Source organism: Myodes glareolus, chromosome 19 (assembly GCF_982192425.1).
Source record: "Myodes glareolus chromosome 19, mMyoGla1.1, whole genome shotgun sequence".
Taxonomy (NCBI): Eukaryota; Metazoa; Chordata; class Mammalia; order Rodentia; family Cricetidae; genus Myodes; species Myodes glareolus.
Window position 1 is genome coordinate 6,984,187 of NC_142044.1, and position 21,020 is coordinate 7,005,206.

Here is a 21,020-nt window from a genome sequence, read left to right on the forward strand (position 1 = left end):
AATGTAAAACAAGATGATTCTCTTTAACGGTTCTAATCTTAACAATTAAAGCACACGGTTTTGCTGTAACATTAAGCTTCCTAGTGCTTTCCCCCCCCTCCAGACTATACATATTTTTTATTTCATGTGCCTTACTTGTTCCTCATTTTCATCTTAGATCTGCATAAGTATAATCAATAATGACCATTCTATACACTCCTCACTATTACGCTATCTTGAAATCTGTTATACCATATAAATGAATATATTGCTTTTTAATTTAGTCTCAGAGAAGTTCTCAGGATATGGACAGAATGAAGCCAGACTGATGATCAACCAAATATTCCAGCTAGGATCTCTAGCCCAGTAGCTAATACAGGTCTTGTTTCCCTCTGAAACCTAATTAGTTGGACCTCTATTCTGTGAATTACTTTGAGTGGTACTGATGTTGTTTCAGTAAGATTTTACCTGGTAAAGGTTCCAAAACCTCCCCCAAACAGTACTATAAACTAGAATCAAGTTTTCATATGCATGAGTCTGGGGTGAGGGTTTTCCCACGTAAACAAACTTAGTAAAGTAACTACATGTTATAGATACAGAGAAGACAATCTAAGCTATTTCTCACAATGGTGAACAAAGGTTCCCTCTACCCTATCCACTCTTTTGAAGCCTAGGTGTATATGAAAAAATATATATTCTACTCTTTGAATGATTTGTGTGATCTGGTGAATCCTACATGGCTTCATGGAAACCAGACTAGGCAATGAAAGAATGAAGAAAGGACAGATTTCCAGACATACAAAGAGAAAACTTGGCATCAGGTGAGTCATGGATATTCTGATGAATATCCCTTCACACAGCCACCTGGAAACTCAACAATTTTATTATGCACAGGAGGACAGGTTGGCTTGTCTCAGAAAGAGATCTTTTCAGGGAACCCGTCTCCAGCTAGACATCTGGGAACAGGAAACTGCTTCCTCCGCTTTCTATCTGCTCTGCGAACCTTCGCACATGGACTACAGGAGGGCTTGTCCTGTTTCCCGAGTCTGACCTGGGGTTCCCAAAGGCTTGAGGCACTGGGCTCCTTGTCACTAATTCACATACGCTCAGGACTTCATCTGCTCCTCACACATTCTATCAAGGCTTCCTCCGCTCCTCACAGATTGATAGAGGGATTTATTAAATATTACATATATCGTTTTGGCTATCTTATTCTTGTCTTTATACATTATATGTAACGTCATGGTCACTATACTGTCATCATTTTCTTAATCAGAAAATAGTGTTGAGACTCACTCACGTATTAATTCTTATTAAAGATGGAATACAATGTGTTTCAGACAAAGTGTTTTCATAATGCAAGTTTTTTTTAAACATTTTGACTCTAAGAAATACATACAGTGATTTCTATACCACTGTAATTATTATTCCTTAGCTTGTCCAGATGACTGGTATGGATTATGAACAAGGTAACCAGACTAGATTTGAAGTATGTCATTTTCTGCTTTAGAAGCTATGATGACCTATCTTTACATTTATACTCATTTTCCTTTATAAATCAAAATTCCTCATATTTCACAGGTATGTATCAATCTATTTTCTAGCTTCTGAGACTGACTGAAGCTCTTGATATGGATAGGCAACATCTTTGCCTTTATATAATAATTATTTAAAGGTATCTTTTACATTAAGTACATGATTAACTATTTGAGTATTGTGATATAGAGTCATCATTATACCTTTTGTAATAGTGTAGTACTGTGGAGAATTTCTTAAAGAAGTAAAGTTGACTTTCTGCATTGCCTGTGTAGCGTAAATAATAGTGAGCCCTTCTAGATAGTGAATTTTAACATCAAACATTGCATCATTATTTCTGAGTGAGCTCCTCAGTCCTAGAGAAAAGGAGCTTGTACAGTCTTCTCTTTATGAAGCACTATTAACTGAGAGGCCTCCATAGATATGTGTCTTTTTAATTGTTCTTATCACATGGAAGAGCATTGCCAGGATTATTATATCATCTCAGGTGAAATTACTGAAAAGTAACTAAATAAAATTTCAAATACCAGGAATATTTATATCAAGTGCAGTATTTGAGAGCATCTTATAGAATAATTTTACCATGTTTCAAAAACACTATTTTGTTTATGAATAATACATTTACAGAACAACAGACACTTACCTACGGTTACTCTTCCAATCTTAACTAGGAAGGCTTCGGAGAGCAGGACCTCTCCCTGGTACTTGGCAATCTGCTTGGTAACCCGTTCCCCATGCTGGATTACTCAGCCCTGCCTGGATGATAGGGGAGGAGTTCGGTCCTGCCTCAACTTGATGTGCCATACTTTGTGCATGCCCGTGGGAGGCCTGCTCCTTTCTGAATGGAGATGGAGGGGGATCGCATGGGGAGGGGATAGATGGGAAAGCAGAGGGGACAGAGGAGCAAAGAAGGGGAAACTGGTCAGGATGTCAAATAAAAAAAGAAGAAAAAACTGTTTTAATAATTGTCAGTCATTTGTTCTGTCTCCTTTGGCAATCATTTTATATTAAAGTAAGGTTTTCATAATCTGTGAATCTCTGCCTTTCAAGCACTTTATGGATAACATCACAGATGCCCTTCCATGCCCGTGTCAACATTGTATTGTTTTTAAAGTGGTCATTTCTGATTTTTAAAAGAAAAGCCTGATCAGGTTCCTTGCCACACTTCCCTCTGAGATCCCATTCCTGGGGAAATTATATCTTCACCATAAACCTGTTACACCAGGCAACAAATATTTCACCACCATTAGAGTAAACAACATGCGGAAATGATTGATTGGATTTTCTTGTTTCTACATCTAATATCTAATACTATATCTGGCATTTAAAGTGGTCAAGATGTAATTTTGCTTGAGTAAATGTTTATTGAACTAAAAGTTAGTTAAATGTATTTTTTGTAAAATAGTCCTGGAATTAATTCTGCATGTAGAAGTTAATATATGGTCGACTTAAATCATGGGAAGCTGTGTATATTATGCTTTGGATCACTCTTTGGAAATGACAGATTCAGCAACAACTCCTTCTATGTGCAGGAAAGGACCCAACCTTGTATCTAAGCAACAGATGTTGAATTTATCAAAGCTATGTTCATGAGCTGTATCAACCTGTCTGCTTGCTTTCTTGCCTTCCTTCCTTCATTTCTTACTCCCTCACAATCTAGTGTGTGTGTGTGTGTGTGTGTGTGTGTGTGTGTGTGTGTGTATGTTCTTAATACTAGAGAGGCAGTACACCAAGAAGCATAGGAGAAAAAGAAAAGGACAGACGAAGGAGTGAGATTTGGAGTTGAGTGCATAGCTCACTGGTTGAGAACTTGCCTAGTATACACAAGACTTTGGGATCAGGTCAATACCACAATAACATATTTTAGAAAAGAGAATGACATGACATATATACTGAGCATATTTGTACTTGATAATTGGAGATGTGCAGTGTGTTATAGAAAGTATAGCAAACTTACAAATCAGAGGAGGGAAGAACAGTGAATTTCATAGCTTTAAACAGCTGCGTACTTTTCACATCTGATAGTCGTTTCTAGGGGAATTGCTATCAGCATGGCTAAAAATTTTGAGAGTCACCTGGAATATTCAGTTGTCTTCTGCATTCTGGATTATTGGGAATTAAGAGTCATTGAATTCCTGGTAGTACGTGATACACTAAATCATTTAAGTTTTTATTAATTTATTTAATAACTTAGTGCTCTGCTGGGTGTGATACTGTAGGCCTGTAATTTCAGCACTCTGGAAGGCTGAGGTAGGAATATTGCCACGAGTTGAGACTAACATGGACTATATTGTAAGTTTCAGGTCAGTCCGACTGCGCTACAGGGGAGGGCATGATAGGAAGAAACAACAGACAGACAGACAGACAGACAGACAGTCTGAACTCAAGAAAACATTCCCTCTAAAGAATACACTTTGGTGTGTAACCCCACTATCTGAAACTTGTGCTTCTTCCTGGAAATTTGGGGGACAGAAATGTGGAAGTTTTTATTATGGACTCCCGATGTTCACACAAGTTTTCCACTCTTTCTCCTGCAATAGCTGCCCAGGGTTTACTTTTAATCTTACCTATCATTGCTTGAGGACTGTTTTTTAGGTATAAACTTTCTGCCTTTCAAATCAAGTGGCATCTAATCTTCTACCTGGATCCATTCTAACAGATGCTGATGTGAGCCCCAGCTCACTGCCTAGCTTTTAACTATTTTAAGAAAAATAGTAAAGTATGAGAGAGTTAGGAAGTCAGGGTTGGAATCCAGAATTACACTCATTTTATCACTTCAAATTTACCTTAGTTTGAGCCACATCCCAATAAATATGACAGTAGAACTTATATCAATCTGTCTGTATACTACCTATAGCCCTACCAGTGCAAAGCATTGGAGAGGTGTCAGGACTCATGGCTATAGCAGAAAAACCAATGAAAAATAATATAGGTATTTAAAAGCTAAACAACTTTTGACTTGTGAGCTTTTAACAAAGAGGCTGAGTGAATTAGGGAAGGTTTATTACACAGTGGTGAGTGGGCTTCAGAGGATGATGAGAGATTTGAACAGGACAAGGATGCTCACCATTACAAAGAAATATTCTAGATAGAGGAGCCTTCAAACCATAGTAAGACTGACTATCAGAACCCCAAAATAGCATGGAGAAGTCTGGCTTTGTCCCAGTTTTTCTTGTCATTTTTATGTGACTTTAGAACTCTCTCTCTCTCTCTCTCTCTCTCTCTCTCTCTCTCTCACACACACACACACACACACACACACACTATACACACACACACGCACATGAATACATGTTTCCAGAAATACAAGGGAATGCCTTGCTAGCAGCTATTAAATATTTTCAGGTATTGTGTCAAATTTAGAATACTTTTAATAATGTAATGCCCAATAAGCAACTGAATGTCAGTGTGATTCTTCATAAATCAGATCTTCCCAGGACTAAGGGATCATCAAACCAAATAAATACCCATTGGGTTTTCCAGAGGTACCACACAGGAAGAGAGCTGAGTGATATTATTATGATTTAGTAATTTTTGCCATGTGGGAATTATTTTCCAAAAATCCATACAAGGATTCCTAAACCATTCCATTACTTGAGGTGTTCTGGTAACAGTGGGAGGCTTGACCCAAAAACTCATAAGGTCAATATTCTTCCATGGCATGTCCTATCTTCAGTAGTTCAGGATCTGTTATGCAAACTCTGTAAAATAATAATCTAGCTACATGTGTTACCTGTGTTCTCCAAAGCAAAACCCCAAAATCTTCCGTGACTGATCTTCAGTGTGTCTCTGTTGCGGACTGGAAGAACTTCACTGTATGTTATTACTTGCCTCAACCAGACTAAACCTTCAGGAAGATTCCTCATGGTGTTACTCGTCTGTCAAACCATTCTGCTTCCCTCTGGTCCTCTCATGTTGCAGCCCACCAGGTCGGCACACTCCGACTCCCAAATGAAAACTCATCCAGACCTTTTCTTCCAGGCAGAGCTCACCCTATTGCAATTGATGCCTAAGGCTGTTTATTTGTCCAATCTTGTCAGTTTAAGTCTTTTTATCTCCATCTAAACCATGTTACCACGCTGAAGAGCTACTCTGTTTTGATTTACTACAGGCTACAAGAGAAATAATATCTAGTAAAGCAACCAGTAGGTAAATTTTGGTCATTATAGAAAAAAAAACAAACACGTGACACTTGTGTTAAGTCCTAGTGTAAGCAAAGCTACTTCTTACAGACTTGTGACAGCAGCCTGGGAGAAAGCTAGAGTTGTCAAGCAGACTGCGTGCTAACTACACAAAGAAACAAGGTTGACTGAATTGTACAGTCATAACCTGTCAGTCAGATTTGCTGATTCTCTTAAACATTGCTTTAAAAGTCTTCCTCCTTCACTTTGCCTCAGATAGGACCTAAGGCTGATGTTTCTGCATGATTTCGTTTGAAGTTTCTCTTCTGGGAGAAATCAGACTCTGTTAGCAGCCCCTGCAATCCAGACCTCTGTGTCCCCTTGCAGCTTCTCTGAGAGTGTTGCTCCCCACGGCTTCCTGTGTCTACCGGCCAGGTTGCTCTACTTCCATCCTGATTCCTGTTAAGCACAGGGCTCCCAAACATAACCTCCCTCTGCTTCTCAAGATTGGGATCAGGAAGTGGTCTTAGGTCGGCCTCTGACAGGGAATGTTGTCTGGGAGGTCAGGGCAGGTTCCTGGCAGCAGGGAAGCCCACTGTGCCAGATTTCCGAGCAAAGGATTGTTGACTACCTTCCTACTTCCAACAGCTGAGAAGTCTGGAAAGAGAGCAGCTCCTGATTTCACTCACTATTCCAAGGTTTTTCCAGGGTGAGGCATGCCAAGCACATGCTTCAGACACCTGCCATAGCTATTTTAGCTCATTCCTTTGTTCACGTGCATAGATCATAGAAGGAAGAGCAAAATAGGACAATCCATTTCCCCCACCTAACTCTAGGCACAGACATGTAGGTGAACGCTCTCTAGCGATTTCATATCATGGTGTAAAAACACCTACAGTTGTTCATCTAGATCAGTGGTTCTCAAGCTGGGGGTCACAACCCTTTGGGATCAACAGACCCTTTCACGGGGGTTATTGGATATATACACTGTGATTCATACCAGCAGCAGAATTTGTTACAAAGTATCAACAAAAATGATTTCATGGTTGGAGGGCACCACATTAGGAACTGTGTTAAAGGAAAGGTTGAGAACCACTGGCTTAGATCATTACCAACAATAATATTTCCTGTACCCATATTTTCTCTCTTCCCCTTTTCAAAAAAAAAAAAATAGTTACAAGTGGTAGGTTTCAGTGAGCCTTCCCATCGAAACCTTGTTTTCAAATTAATCCTCAAGGCCATTCAAACTAATAAGGTGAAAATTACCCGAGTCTGTAACGTGTACAACATTTCATGGCATACATGGGTAAATTCACTCCCTAAACAATGTGGGACATGTTGACAACCTCCTACGACTTTCTAGAAGCTTTAGCCCAAGGAAATGCTTTGCATTCTTGAGAAGCACAGCCCTTTGAGTTGCCGTAGGCTTTAGAAAATGCCAGCGTTTTTACAGAGTCTTCAGGTACCAAATGCAGCCTGTAAAAAGGGATGCTTCTCTTTCACTGCCACTGTTGGGTAATCTTCCCGGGGTAATTACAAGCGAATTCAGGGCTCTTTGTGATCGACTAATAGCGAGTGGTTCGCTTCTGCCACCTCGTACTTCTCCACGCTCTTTTCATACCATCTGCGGCGCCCGGGCACTTACCTAGGGTGAGCATTTTTCTCCAAGTAGACTCATCTTTGGCAAATCATTAATAGAACATCAAAAAGATCCCATCTGTTAGAGTTACATATGGCTGAGATCAGAATTATCAAATATCTCATTTTTTTCCTTATTCCTTTTTTCTTTGTTTCTCCCTTTCTTATCCGCACAATAAATGTAGTTGTCAGCAGGATAAGTTCATGTGCCGGATAAGGTCACAATTTCATTTAGTGACAACTTCCAACAGTAGGAACTTACAAGGCTCGATTTATTAAAGAGTCAGAAGGGATAAGATCACTGCTTGGCCAGCCTGATTTATCAGGGTTTGACTGGAGCACTTGAATAGGGAATGTCGTATTTCAAGTTTATGTTCAAAACTGTAGTTTAGTGTGTGTTGTGACGGTATGACTCAAAAACTGAGACAGAAAATTAGAAAAGCCATCCTTATTTGGCAATTTGTTGCCATCACCCAACAGCTATCGTTTACTGAGTCAAGCAATGCACAGGGATGCATCAATATCACATAAAAGAAATGAGGTTGTTTGTCCTAAGAGGGGATGGGACAAGCAGTTATTAGTGCTCGCAGAAACCGGGGTAGTGTCAAGACCGTGGTTTGGCTTTGCAGATAGTCAACAGTGAAAATGTTCTAACGCTCTCATGTGTTCGGCAGGCGGCTGTCAAACGGTTAACCCATAAAATAGCAAGGAGCATCGCCATACTTTGGCCACCTTGGCTGACTTTGAAAATGTCTCCGAGTTTTTGAGCGCTTTTTGAACTCAGCATGACTTCGGGGCTGTCCATGTTTGATACTATGATGTATAATGTTTTCCAACCATGAAGGAAATATAAATATGGTTCTGAAGCTATAGCCTTCTGCTCTAGCGAGGCCTGATAGACATTTTAAACCAATTCATGTGGTCTGCTTTGAAATTTGGTTATGTATTTAAAACTAAGTTTAAACCAAGCCTGAGTTTATTTTTAGCAAATGAAATAGGATCTTCTGTCATATCATTTGCTTGGATCCTCATCCTTTCTGAAAGCCGAGCCCACAGTTAAGAGATGTTAAGTAAAAGGCCATATATGCTTATGTTACTAACTTAGTGCCGAATTGAGTTGGCGCTGAATTCAGCTGATTGTGAACAGTGATGTGAAAAGGCCCACAGCTTTCTCTATTTGTGCGCTACTATTTTTATAAACTTTTGTTTCTAAAGAGGCATATAAAAGGTTCCACTTTAGCGGAAAAAAACACATTGAAAACCCCTTCACAGAGAAAGAGTGGAGGAAATTTCTGGTGGCTTAAATTCCCCCCCCCATCAGTCAATTTAGTTTATTTAAGCCTAAAACTGGGTTGATATTTTTAAAGCTGTGGGGTGTCTAGTAGTGGTTTGACTAAGCTTCTTTTTTTTTTAAGTGGAGCTATCATATGTCTTTGAGGAATCACAGACTTTTAAAAGTATGCATTATCAAGAAGATAAGAGCCACAGCCCACAGCACTAACAATATTATCTTTTCCCAAAATTGATTAGACTGTCCTAAGTGTCTCAGCTACTCTCTGAGAACCTACTCAGAATGTTGGAAATAAGGCTTCATTCTGAAGAATAGCTGCAAAAAAATGTGAACTAGGCAGAGAAATAAAGGCTTTATTTTTCTTCCAGTTCTATCTTCCAGATGAAGTAGCAATAAGAGGCTGCTCAAACAAAATGTGTGAAGGTTGTCATAGAAAGAAAAGACACACCAAGACAATCATCTTCCAATATTAAAATCAGCATTAATGTCCTGAAATTGACACCTAACATATTATGAAAATCTGTACATTATTAATTTTGTTCAATTTCTATTTTGTAAGGACCACACACCAAAACCATTATCTACCCAGAGACAGTCATTTTAAAACACTGTTTATCTAGTTGTTGATATTTTTGTTGAGGTAAAAGAAATCATGAAAGAGGAACCACCACTAATTAAATGGACTCTGAATGCAGTGGGAATATGAGGGGATGATCGGTTTGTTCTTGGGTTCAAAGAAACTTCAGGAAGGAAAATATGTTTGTGCTTGATCATGCAACTTTATTAATAGGGTCTGCTAAGACAAACGTGCGGTGGGTGCTTCCTGGTTAGCAGGAGCAGTTCCCAGAACGGGATAGGTACTAAAGAGGAGACAAGGAAGAAGGAGAGAACAAAGGCATCAGGGGAGCAGAACCCATCACTTGGCAGATGCCTCCGGACAGTCTCCTGGAGAGACTGAGGTCTCAGCACAGATGCCCCCCTTTGAGAGGTCAAATGGGAGTGACTGCAAGATCTTGTACAAAGGGCTGACTTAGTGATAGTGGAATTTTAATAAGCTTATCCTGGCAGGGATGGAGCCTGCAATGGAAGCTGGTCAGTCACTTAGTCAGAGTTGATAAGAAAGGCAAATCTGGTAGATATGGAGAGGAAGGTACGTGAAAATATGAAGTGATTTGGAGAGAGGAGACAGAGCCGTTACCACAGACTCTGGTGGACGTTGGAGGCTAAGATGCAGAGATCTGGTGAAGTACTAAATATCTGCTATGTACTTTGCATAGCATTAACTTGTTATTGCAATTCCTATTTTTATTTACCATAACTGAAATTTGAAATGTTCAGTGTCTTCCCCTGGGTGGTATCTTGTTCCCATTGTTCTTTCACTATTCAGTATGGACCCTTCTTACATCTTCCATTCCACAATATTCCCTTTGATCCAGAGACTCGCGGAATTCACCTTATCACCCATCATTATTTTCATATTTTGTTTGATCCTTCTTCCTCAAATCATTACCCAATACCTCAACTTCTCCAAAGGCACATGGATCAAGGGCCAAGCTTCATATTTAAGCCTGAATTTCATCCTTGAAATTTTCTTCCAACTCCTAAAATATAAATAGCAACGATTCTATCATTTTGTCTATTCATGGCGTACGGACTCCATCACCTGTACACTCCAGGCCCAGGCTTATGCTGTTTGCTGCTTTATGTTTGAGCCTTCCTCATTGTCTAGAGCTTAGCAGATGTCAAGTCAGTATCTGTGCAATACATGAATGGATGAATTGATGAATGGGGGCATAAAGTAGGGAGACCCAGATTAGGCATGAATTGGAGCTTTCCTTTTACATCTCCAGTGAACCACCCATTTTAGGGCAACCTGGTGCTAGGACTGGGATCTTCACTCAGGAGCCCCGTGTTCTTTCTGTCATTTGTGATAAAGCCAGGGAAAGAAAGTGTTAACACGGGCCATCAGAGTTGGAAAACACCTTACTAATTAGTGAGTGCTAATTCTTACTTCTAGAGGGACTTTCTAATAATTGTTATTGGACTTTTCTGGGATAAAAAAAAACTTCATTTTAGTGCATTAGTTTACATAATGCCCATTGATGTTTAAAATAATACCATCTCTGAAGTAACTTGCAAGGTTAATATAATTTCAAAAGATCAACATTTTATTTTTGTTGTTTCTTGGTACCAAATACGTTTTAATATCTTGTGCTTCGCTGTGGCTTTTTATAAACACAGTTGCAAATAAATGGTTTATTTTTAAACTACTTTGGCAACAGAAAAGAGTTCCCCCAAGCTTCAAAACAGCATCTTAGTAAGTAAAAAAGGAGACTGGACTGGTCTAATGCCAGCCACAATGGTGTTGTCTAATGACACAGAAAAGATTGAGTTGAGAACGTGAATGGTTACTGGGTGGATTGTAATAGTGGGACTCACAATGTATTTGTGGTCTGCTTAAAATTTTAATACATACTCAACAACATCTGACAACTTAGGAGGTATTTGGATATTACTTTATGATCTAGCCTAAGTTTCTAGTTCTTATTCCATTTAAAGACAGTCTGTATTGTTAATCCACAGGTGTAGATAAGAGTCCCTATTTGACTGCGGCTGAACCCTTTACAAATGAAATATGTCAAAGGCAGAAAGACAGGATGAATTACTTTTTAAAGGGGTTTTTAAAGATTTTCATGATTCCTCTGGTGTCACATTAAAAAATGGCATGGCTTTTTATAAATGTATAGACGGAAGCAAATTTATTTGGAACTAATCCTTATGTACGAACAAAAATTCCTCATTAATTATTTAGATGAGGACATTTTTTAAAATGTAAACACTTCAAAGTTTTCAGAATTCTGTCTGAGAGAAATTAGATATTTTCTTTGTAAATTTAAAAGTTATCTTCAAAGGGTAAGTAAGTGGATACATATAAATCGATGGATTTTTTTATACTGATTTTATTTTTAGCATTAGAATAGAATGCTGGTGGAACTGGGGACTGTGACTCAGTTGGTAAAGTTCTTGCCTTGAAAACAGGTTGCTGTCTTTGTTCTGTCTTTCATAGATTTTCCATGAGAAGCTGCTGATTCAAGTGATTAATCGAAGTTGAGGAAAAGCTTGAAAATGAGCTTGCTATTCTACTTTCTGAGGAACATAATTATACTTCCTTTGTTGTTGTTGTTTTGTTTTGTTTTTTGTTTTTTGAGACAGGGTTTCTCTGTAGCTTTGGAGCCTGTCCTGGAACTCACTCTGTAGACCAGGCTGGCCTTGAACTCACAGAGATCTGCCTGTCTCTGATTAGAGTGCTAGGATTATAGGTATGTGCCACCACTGTCTGGCTTTTTAAAAATACATATATAAAATTTATTTTTATTTTATGTCCATTAGTGTTTTGCCTGCATATACATCTGTGTGATGTCAAACCTTGGAGTCACAGAGAGCTGTTAGCTGCCATGTGGGTGCTGGGAATTGAACTTGAGTCCTCAGGAAGAACAGTCAATGATCTTAACTGATGAGCCATTTCCCCAGCCTACTTCCATATTTTTAATAAGCTTCAGAGTTTAGCATGTAAGCCTTGGTGTTATTTACCATCAAGTCATTCATTTTTTTGAAACTGTATTTGAAGTCACTTTCCTTGCTGCTGAGCATTATTGGTTTCTGCTCTACTCTGGGAAAAAAAAATTGAGGAGTATGTGTCTATCTTAATGTGATTAATGCTTTCACTTTTAGGACAGTTGTTCATGGGAGGGAGTAAGTGGAGAGCGGGCTACGTAAATTCAACCCCTAAGGTTAGAATGTGAAATTATTCTGAACATCCTTTTGGAGGCGCAGGTGACTTCGAATTTTGTAATGGAAACATTTTAGGCGTTGTGCGAAAATTTAGTGTAGAAAAGGTTTCTATATATTTGAGTTAGAAAACAAGCAACAATCAGAACACAAAAGATAATGCCTATTTAAGTATTTAAATAATTAAAAGAGGGTGGCACAACTATTGAGAAACAGGGAAGAAATATCCCTGATCTCGGTTTGATGGGGTTGCCTTCTAAAAGTGAAGGTGGAAACTACTCCATAACATGATCCCCTACAGATATTCAGAGTACACGAGTTCCAGTTAGAATATTCCTGATTTTCACTCTGCATGGCTTTCCATCTACAGATCTCTTTATTTAAGAATCCCTCTATCCCTCATTCTTAAATCTGTTGTTGAAAAGGCTGAAAGGAAATACCAACAGGAAGCAGGAAATGATACTGATGACATAATATTTTAAAATGTTAAAAGATTTGAACCGCGTCTGACACAGCGTACTTTGAGGGTAAAACTATTGATTGAACCTCTAGTTCTTAAATGAGAATTCCTGTTCGTCTTAAGCCATGTTCAGGCCATGATCCTTGTTTGCATTTTACTCATTTATTTTTATAGTTACTAATCTATTAACCATGTATTCAGTCAATTCCTAATCCATGAAATGTATGTAATATCTTTAAATCTTGGTTCACTTCAGTGTTTCTAAAATATAAAAAACACAATCATGAACCTACTGTCGTAATATATATATGCAAGAAAAGTGGAGAAATTTACCAAAACAGTTTTTATGAAAAAGAAGCACCATCCCTTATTGTATATGTACCATTTTATCTGGAGAAACTATTAATAATTCCAGAAGATTGTCAATTGTCTTCAGATAATTGTTCTTCAAAAGAGCAGATGCAAGAATTTTACTTGTCACTTACTCTCCAAAGTCTCCTTTCTATTTTAACGTTCGATCAATGCTTTTCAAGGAAATGTTGCTTTGGAAGGATGATATCCGTAGACAATGAGTGTGGAAAGTGCAGGAAAAAATCTGGACTGAATTTGAATACAGTTATAAAAACAAATGTTCTTTTTTTTTTAAAATGGTCAGTTGGTTTTCAGGGAAGTGTAATTAATTTTCGCTCTATGAATCCTGCAAACATCGGATGTGGAGAGCAAACGCAGAGCAGGTGCTATCGCTAGGATGTGTGTGCGAGCGTTCTAACGTCCGCTGTTCTCACCTCTGCAGGCGAGCTGGAAACCTTTCAGAGAGATGGGGAACGAAAAATTCAGAGTCGGCAGCAACTTCCAGTGGGAACAACCTGGGGCCCCTTTGCTGGGAAGATGGACCTGAATAATAACTCCTTGGTATGTGGACCTTCTAAGATGCTTGCCTATTCTTTGTCAGGTTTTATCTCTGTTTGTTTACTCGTTAAATTGAAAAAATACGTCGGGTCTTTTTTTTTGACAATTTTATGGAGTTCCAAACAATTTCCCAATGATTTGTCTCTACTATAAGAATAATCCCAAAAGGAAGAGTTTACTCATAGCAAATGGTTGGCTAGTGAGGTAACTTATCAGCTCCCTGCTGCATCTGCCGAGCCAGGCTTCATTTTTATTTTAAAAAAAGTACTTGAAATCACCTTTCTTTTTCCAGATGACACAAATTAAACACCATACATTGTAGGTGTGCACAACAAATAAGAAATAAACAACTTTGCTATCCTTCCAAGTGTTGCCTGTAACTGTAAGGGCAAGGTTGAGTGATCAGCATTGCAAGTTTTGTTTAACCTTTTCATAGAAGTTTTGAGGCCAAGAAAGTTTTGAGGCTTGATGTTGTGTGGGTACCTGATTTCTCAAGACACTGAAAGACAGAAAGCAGAAGGTAGACTTTCCCGACTCCCGTTTCGCCTGTATTCCTACCTGCTCTCCAGCGCTGTGTAACAGTCATTTGAGAATTAAGATATTGATCATATTTAAAACTGCCATCAGATACCACCTCAAACTGTTGTCATTTCTCCAATGTTCTGTCAATAGCTTTCAGTTTCTCTCATTGAAATGACACCAATAGTTCATTTATGAAATAGTGACATTTTCCCATTTGTTATAGCAAAATATCTATATTAAAATGCAACATTTTATTTTACCAACCTTTATATCACTGTGTGTGTACATCCTATACCACAGGATGGTAGTTTTGTGACATTTTACCACCTGTTAAATTGTGATGTATGGAAAATAAACCTATTTGTGAAGGTTTTACTTCTCATTCCTCCTTAGAGGGCATTACTTTATGTTTTTAATACTCCTCTACCATTCCATAAAAATAAGCCATTTATGGTATATTTGATATTTTAAATTATTCAGTCTATATATTTGAAGTGTTCAATATTCTTGCTCCTATGTGAGGCATATGAATCCTCTATGGGACTAGACTGGCTGTGATTAATAATTCTTTATATGAATACCTTATGCCTCAGTTTACTCCTTTTAGAGTCTAAATCTTTAATTACGTGCTCTTTTAGAAGCAACATGTTTTATTATAAATTGTAGATTTTCACTACAGTACACGTTGAAAATATTTTTACTTTGAAAGCATTTTCTCTTTTAGAACTTAATCTGATTTTACATCATTAAATGCAACCTGTACTATTACATATAGCATGTAATAATAGTATGCTGATACATACTATTTGCATACATACATATGCATAGTTTGTACTAGTGTATAATGAATGCTTACTTATTTCTAGACTAGAATGTTTAACTTTGGGAATTGATTATTTCATTTACCTCTGTAACAAATCTGTAAATCTACTGTATTTCAATTTTTGGTTTCATAGATGAGAAGACAAAAGCTCTGGCTATTGATTTCAGAACTTTTAAGACTTCTCACACTGCCTCTTCAGTAGAATATTTATATTATATTATATTATATTATATTATAGCATGATAATGATTTTTACATAGATGCCAAATTTATTTAAAAAAAGAAAATAAGCAGTAATAGTTTGTTGATTTGTTTTTCTTGCTTCATCGTGGGCAGAATGTTGCTTATGGTGCAGTTTGTAATTAGTCAAATATTTGTGCAATTTTTTGCATATTTAGATTTTGGACAGTAATTCAATATGTGTTTTTAATGACATGAAGACAAAAATTTCCTTATCCTTAGTATAGCTTACTAACCCTTTCTTGCCCATCTTTGATCCAAATATGAGTTAAAACACTCATTGGAATTACTTGTTTGCCAACTGATGAAATGTTACTCAGACTCACGGTGTTGGCTCAGGAGATTCAGCACACTAATTAATCCAACATAGTAATTAATTGAGTCACCATGCCAGATGTCAAATCCTCTTGATATCTTTCAAGTCTCCATCTTGAAGTACATTAATAATATGCCACCTTCTGTGGGAAGCCTTTGCAAACCAGGCATTTGTATGTATAGAGAATATTCCGAGAAACATACTCCTCTGTAAAGAAAAATTTAAAAAACTGTTTAGCCAAGAAGTTATTCCTGGAATAACATAATTCACTGAATGTATAAGTAGATGTTTGCTTCCCAACAGCTTCTTACCTTGGTAGATGCTTCACACTGGAAAGGTTTGACAATAGCAACAGCAACAAAGTCAATGAGTGCATCGGGCCAGGTTCCTTTCCATGTGAGAAAACAGATAGCTCTTTAGGAAAGTATTGCAGAGGAGAAGACCGACACTTCAGGTAATTAAAAAATTAGCTCCTGAGCAATTATTTGATATTAAAACCTGTGTTGTAATCTCAGAAATATTGTCTGTAATGTAGGAACAATCATACTTGGTTTATAAGGAGTCTGAGGCTAAATGAGGATGCATGCCTGAATTGGCCACAGATATTAGCCCTGTTACTAGTCTGTCATCTACACAAATGATCTATTGCCACTGGCACATTAAAAGTTTCAGAGATACCCAACCCAGACTAAATGTATAAGACTGTTGACCTTGGTGTTTAGGGACATTGCATGTGAAGATTTAACTCTTTGTCAGGTGATTACTATTTTTCATAGAAACAGAACCAATAGCATGTGTCTGAACACAGAGATTTACTGTAGCATTTGGATCAAGCAAGAAGGGGATTTTGCAATCCAAAGTTGTTATTGTGAGCTGGTAACTTGAGACCCAGAAGTGTCCAAAGTCTGTAGTTTCCTTGCGACCAGAGAAACCAATCTACTTGTTGAATTTAGACTTTCAATTTGTTGAATAAAGCCTACCTGTACTATGGGATGTTATTTGCTTTGTTAAAGGCTGATTAATTTAAATGCTAATTCTGGTTAAAAACATCCTCTGAGTTAGCATATAAAATGAACAATCCCAGGTTCTGGAAGTCTATGAGAGCTTGTGAGTGTCCATTTTCTGGTTTGTAACAAATAAATGAAAAATGAGGCACAGAAGAAAAAAGAACTAAGTTTGAAAGTAGTATTCAAATAAATTTTGAGACTCTAGAGGACAGAAATTTATTGAATCTTTATTATTCCATTTGGATCTCTACCATTGGTATATAGTAAACAATCAATAAATGTTTTTAAAAGTCAAAATCTAATACAATGGAATGAACTTGGCGGGGACTTTCTCCTGATTCCCACTGGTGCCCTCCCAGCCTTGCCATGTCAATGATAGAGTTGATAATTCTACTGAGGCAATGCTTTCTGCCGTGTCTCAGGCTTTTCTTTCCTCATGTTGACATTGGGAGGGATATCTTTCTTTTTAATACTCATTTTCATCAAAGCTCAGCATTGCTATACTTTCTTCTTCTCTTGGAGCCTTGGTTCATTTTCATTTAACTGTGCTTGTTTCCCCAAAACACTTCTGGCCTTTCTTCTCTTCTCCCTCCGTTCCCTTTCTTCTCTTCTTCCTCCTTGGGGAGCTTATCCACTTGCAAAGCTTTAGCTACTAATTTACAAATGACGTTTAAACAAAAATCTCTAACCTTGCCTTTTCTCACTTTATCAAACATAGCGTATTTCCACGACCTTAAGTACCTTTCCTACTAGTCTTTCCCGCTAACTTCCTCCAGCTCAGTGGTTATGAGGGAGTGGAGGAGTTCCTTCTGCCTTTATTTATTTTTTTTTTACATTTATGCATTTGTTTATTTTTGAAAACAGAGATTCATTCTTTTCAGGCTAGTCTCAAATGCCTGCATACAACAGATAACCTTGAACTTTCATTTATTCTCATCGCACCTCCTGAGTGCTGGAATCACAGTCATGGAAAGCAATAGTAAGCTAATATCATTTTAAGGATCAAAGTCTCCCTCTTTCTAGGAAAACAAGTACTCCAACAATTGAGTCACATTCCCTAGTCATATAATTTTTAAAGACACTCTTCCGACCTTCTCTTTGTGCCCCTTTTCCTCTCTCTGCAGGGGAGTTCATCACTTTACTCCACGGTTCCTCTCCCATCTCAAACGCTTGGCCTAATTCACTCAGGAGTCAGTTCTCCGCGCGCGCAGTGTTCTCCGTTTCACGTCCTCCTTCCAGATCTCCGTTCTTTTCTTCCTGGTCCTGTGTCAGGGCTATAGATTGTACCTCCAGCACAGGCCCCTTGATCATCACCGTATTCTTTCAGTCGCACTTCCTGCCTTCTTTCTCATCTCTTAAAATCTAGTGCGCCCTAAAACACAGTGGCCCCTCACTCTAGTGCTTCAGATCCTAGTGTGTACAAAAGAAGTCAAACTGGCAACGCCTAAGCAGGTCCTCCTCGTTTTCCGTTACTTTTTCTGCTTTTCTCCATAGAGACTCCGGTTCTTGGAGGCTTCCTGCCTGGTTCTGCCTGGATAAATAGCGTCTCCTGCGTTGATCCATCTGGAGGTCCTTTCTTAACACTGTTGAAATCCTTTCTTTCCTGCCTCCCTTCTTTGCTCTCCTTCCAATTTTACTTTCTCTATTCAAGGTTGCCTCTGACCGAAACTTTCCCCGAATTCTCTGTGCTGAAATAGATAAACTCTTTCGAGGGTTTCCAATTTGTACCTAGGATTGGGGTACTTTCCACATTATCTGCCCTCTCACCGGGCTCCTTATCTGAGTTTTATTTTATACCTGCGTCAATCTATAATAAGGGACGCAAACAGACAGACAGAGTCTTGAATCCTTTCTTTCTCCTTAGAAGCGGGGAACTGTGGGCCCGTCCCCTTATTCAGGAGAGCACGTCCCATTTCAGATTGTACACCCATTTCTGTATCTGCTGTTGTCCTCCTTCCTCTGCCCGGCATAGCAGTAGAGTTACCACCGCGAATGTGCTCTTTTGCCGTTTTCGTTCATGCGGCTATTTTGAATTTTAAGTTCATTTTTGTGAAGATTTCCATGGAACAAGGTGACTCTATCTACCTCCTAAGTTTGCACCTGGTATGGAATGCGCTCCTGGTGATGTCTTGATAGATGGAGATGAACCTCAGTGTAGTACCTAACAACCCTTTGAGACAGGAAGGAGCTGCTGGGCCATTGAGCAATTAAGATTTATTTAGAAGAGAATCAGTCTTATCCCTCACTATGACATGGGTGCAGGCCAAGAAGGTATTCTGTTCCACCATGCTTTCTGTGAAGTCACATCCAGCCTCTCACTTTCCAGTGACAAACCATCTGGGAAATTCCATCTGTCTCTGCTTGGAAACTGAGGTGGCGGTCTCCCACTGTGAGCAATTTTCTATTAACTTCTTGGATAAGATCAGTCAGATTTATACTGAATTGATGGGAACCATAAGAGCAGGGTTGTTCCAAGAGAAGACAAATGTACTGATTTCTCTAATTGGGCTTGGGCCAGTTTCATTTAAGAGTGCCCTTAGGTTCTAATAGTGCCCTGACTTGTGACCTTTTTAATTGTACCCTGTTCCTCTTGGGAAACATTGGGGAAATACATTATTGACAGAGGTTGTAGGTTTGTCTCTTAGGGAGGGCAAGATCCTGCCATCTCTTACACTGTATCTGCTATGTGGAGGATAATGGAAACGGAGTGGACAGGGAAGCTGCCCAGGAAGACATGAAGCAGGCCGTTGAAGATATCAGAGCCTTGGAAACAACAGATGTCCTTTCTAGAATGAAAGTCATTTTATTCTTTTTGCTTTTAAGAGTGCAAAGTGGTCAACAACAGGGAAGTAGGTTAGTATGGAAGCCCCAGAAATTAAAGATATCCTATAAAATATGAACCTGAAAGAAAGAAAATAAAACATCAAATAATCACTTTAAAATCCTGTAGAAAGGTAGATTCTTCGTCTGCATTTTAATCCAAAGGATCTCCTTATATTGTGATGAAGGCAGCATTATGATATAGACAACAGATGAAGTTAGATTGTCTGCTGAGACAGTAATGTCAGACCAGAAGCATAAATTGTACCTTTTCTAATAATTATTCCCTGCTCCCAACACACATTTTATATATAGCTGAACTCTGTGTTTGCCTATATTTTCTTTTGACGTAATTTCTCTTCTGATGATAGTCTCTCCATGTTCTATGTGTTTTTACTTAGAATGTGGAAACAGAGGACTCCAGTGGCGCCATTCCTTGTCATTTACTTATAGTTTGTGGCTTTACACACACGTGCACACATTGTCACACATAGTTCAAGCAGAACTCAAGCTTGTTTTGAGTTTGTGGCTTTACACACACATGCACACATTGCCACACATAGTTCAGGCAGAACTCAAACTGCTTTTGTGGCCTAATTAGCTTTAAAGTCTGATCTTACATTCTTCCTGCCTCACTCCCAAAATATTGGGGTTATAAGTATGTACCGGCACACCTGGCTTCATAATCTGAAATTTAAACACATTTTCCAATGTACAGCATGATGTATGACTCACAGTATTTACAGATACTCACAAAAATTAGTTTTTCCTCTTCATTTGATGTTTTTGTATTTTTCTAGAACCCAAGAAGAATTTTTATTGAAGATGACCTTATAAGGTTATTGAGATGTATAGAACTGTTGTGCTGTTGAGATTATTAATATACGAAGGAGAGAACTGTTCACATAATGATAATGTGTTCACAGTGGCTACACTGGAAGTATGTGTCACAAGTAGAGGCTGAAGACAAGAGCTAGAATTCAGGCATGAAGGGTGAAGGCTGGTTGTCGACTGAAGTTGGGAGCTGTCATATGTACCATGTTTTTTCTCACGCACTGGGGCAACACATGAATTTCCTTATTCCAGATGTCATCGTTGCTGTCCTTTCTCAGGTTGCCAGGTGCAGTCATTGTGAAGGTCTGGACTGAGAGAAGATTGATATATAAGTCCTGAATAACTAGAGAAAGGATTTCATCCATCTAGATATTGAGGAAGTCATTGACAGTGTGTACTCTATTGTCTTCATGATATAAATTATAGAACATAAATTATTAAAAGATGTGAATTTTTCTGCAGCACAAAATAAAAATAAGATGTTAGGTAAGAAAAAGGTGGATAGAAGCATGTCCTATCCTTTACATGACTAGAATGCTTCCGTGGGATCTTCTGCTTGAGGTTTTGAGAGGATTTCAATTTTTTGCATATTTAAAACAGTCCTGTATGGTAATCACAGATAGCATCTGAGTGATGAGGAATTAGCAGCACTCTCAACTTAGCATATCCAGAAGTTTGAAGATGGTACCAGTGGGGAGGCAGACAGAAACACCTTGTGTAGTCCAGCTTGGTTTT

General features: G+C 38.4%; 1 protein-coding gene across 1 annotated transcript in view; it reads left to right on the forward strand.

Moving 5' to 3' along the window:
- Zfpm2 (zinc finger protein, FOG family member 2) overlaps positions 1-21,020 on the forward strand; it is a 422,522-nt gene that overhangs the window by 192,079 nt on the left and 209,423 nt on the right. Inside the window, exon 4 of the mRNA XM_085679019.2 lies at positions 13,608-13,726. Within this exon, the coding sequence (XP_085535145.2) occupies positions 13,608-13,726 (119 nt within the window). The remainder of the gene's footprint in view (positions 1-13,607; positions 13,727-21,020) is intronic.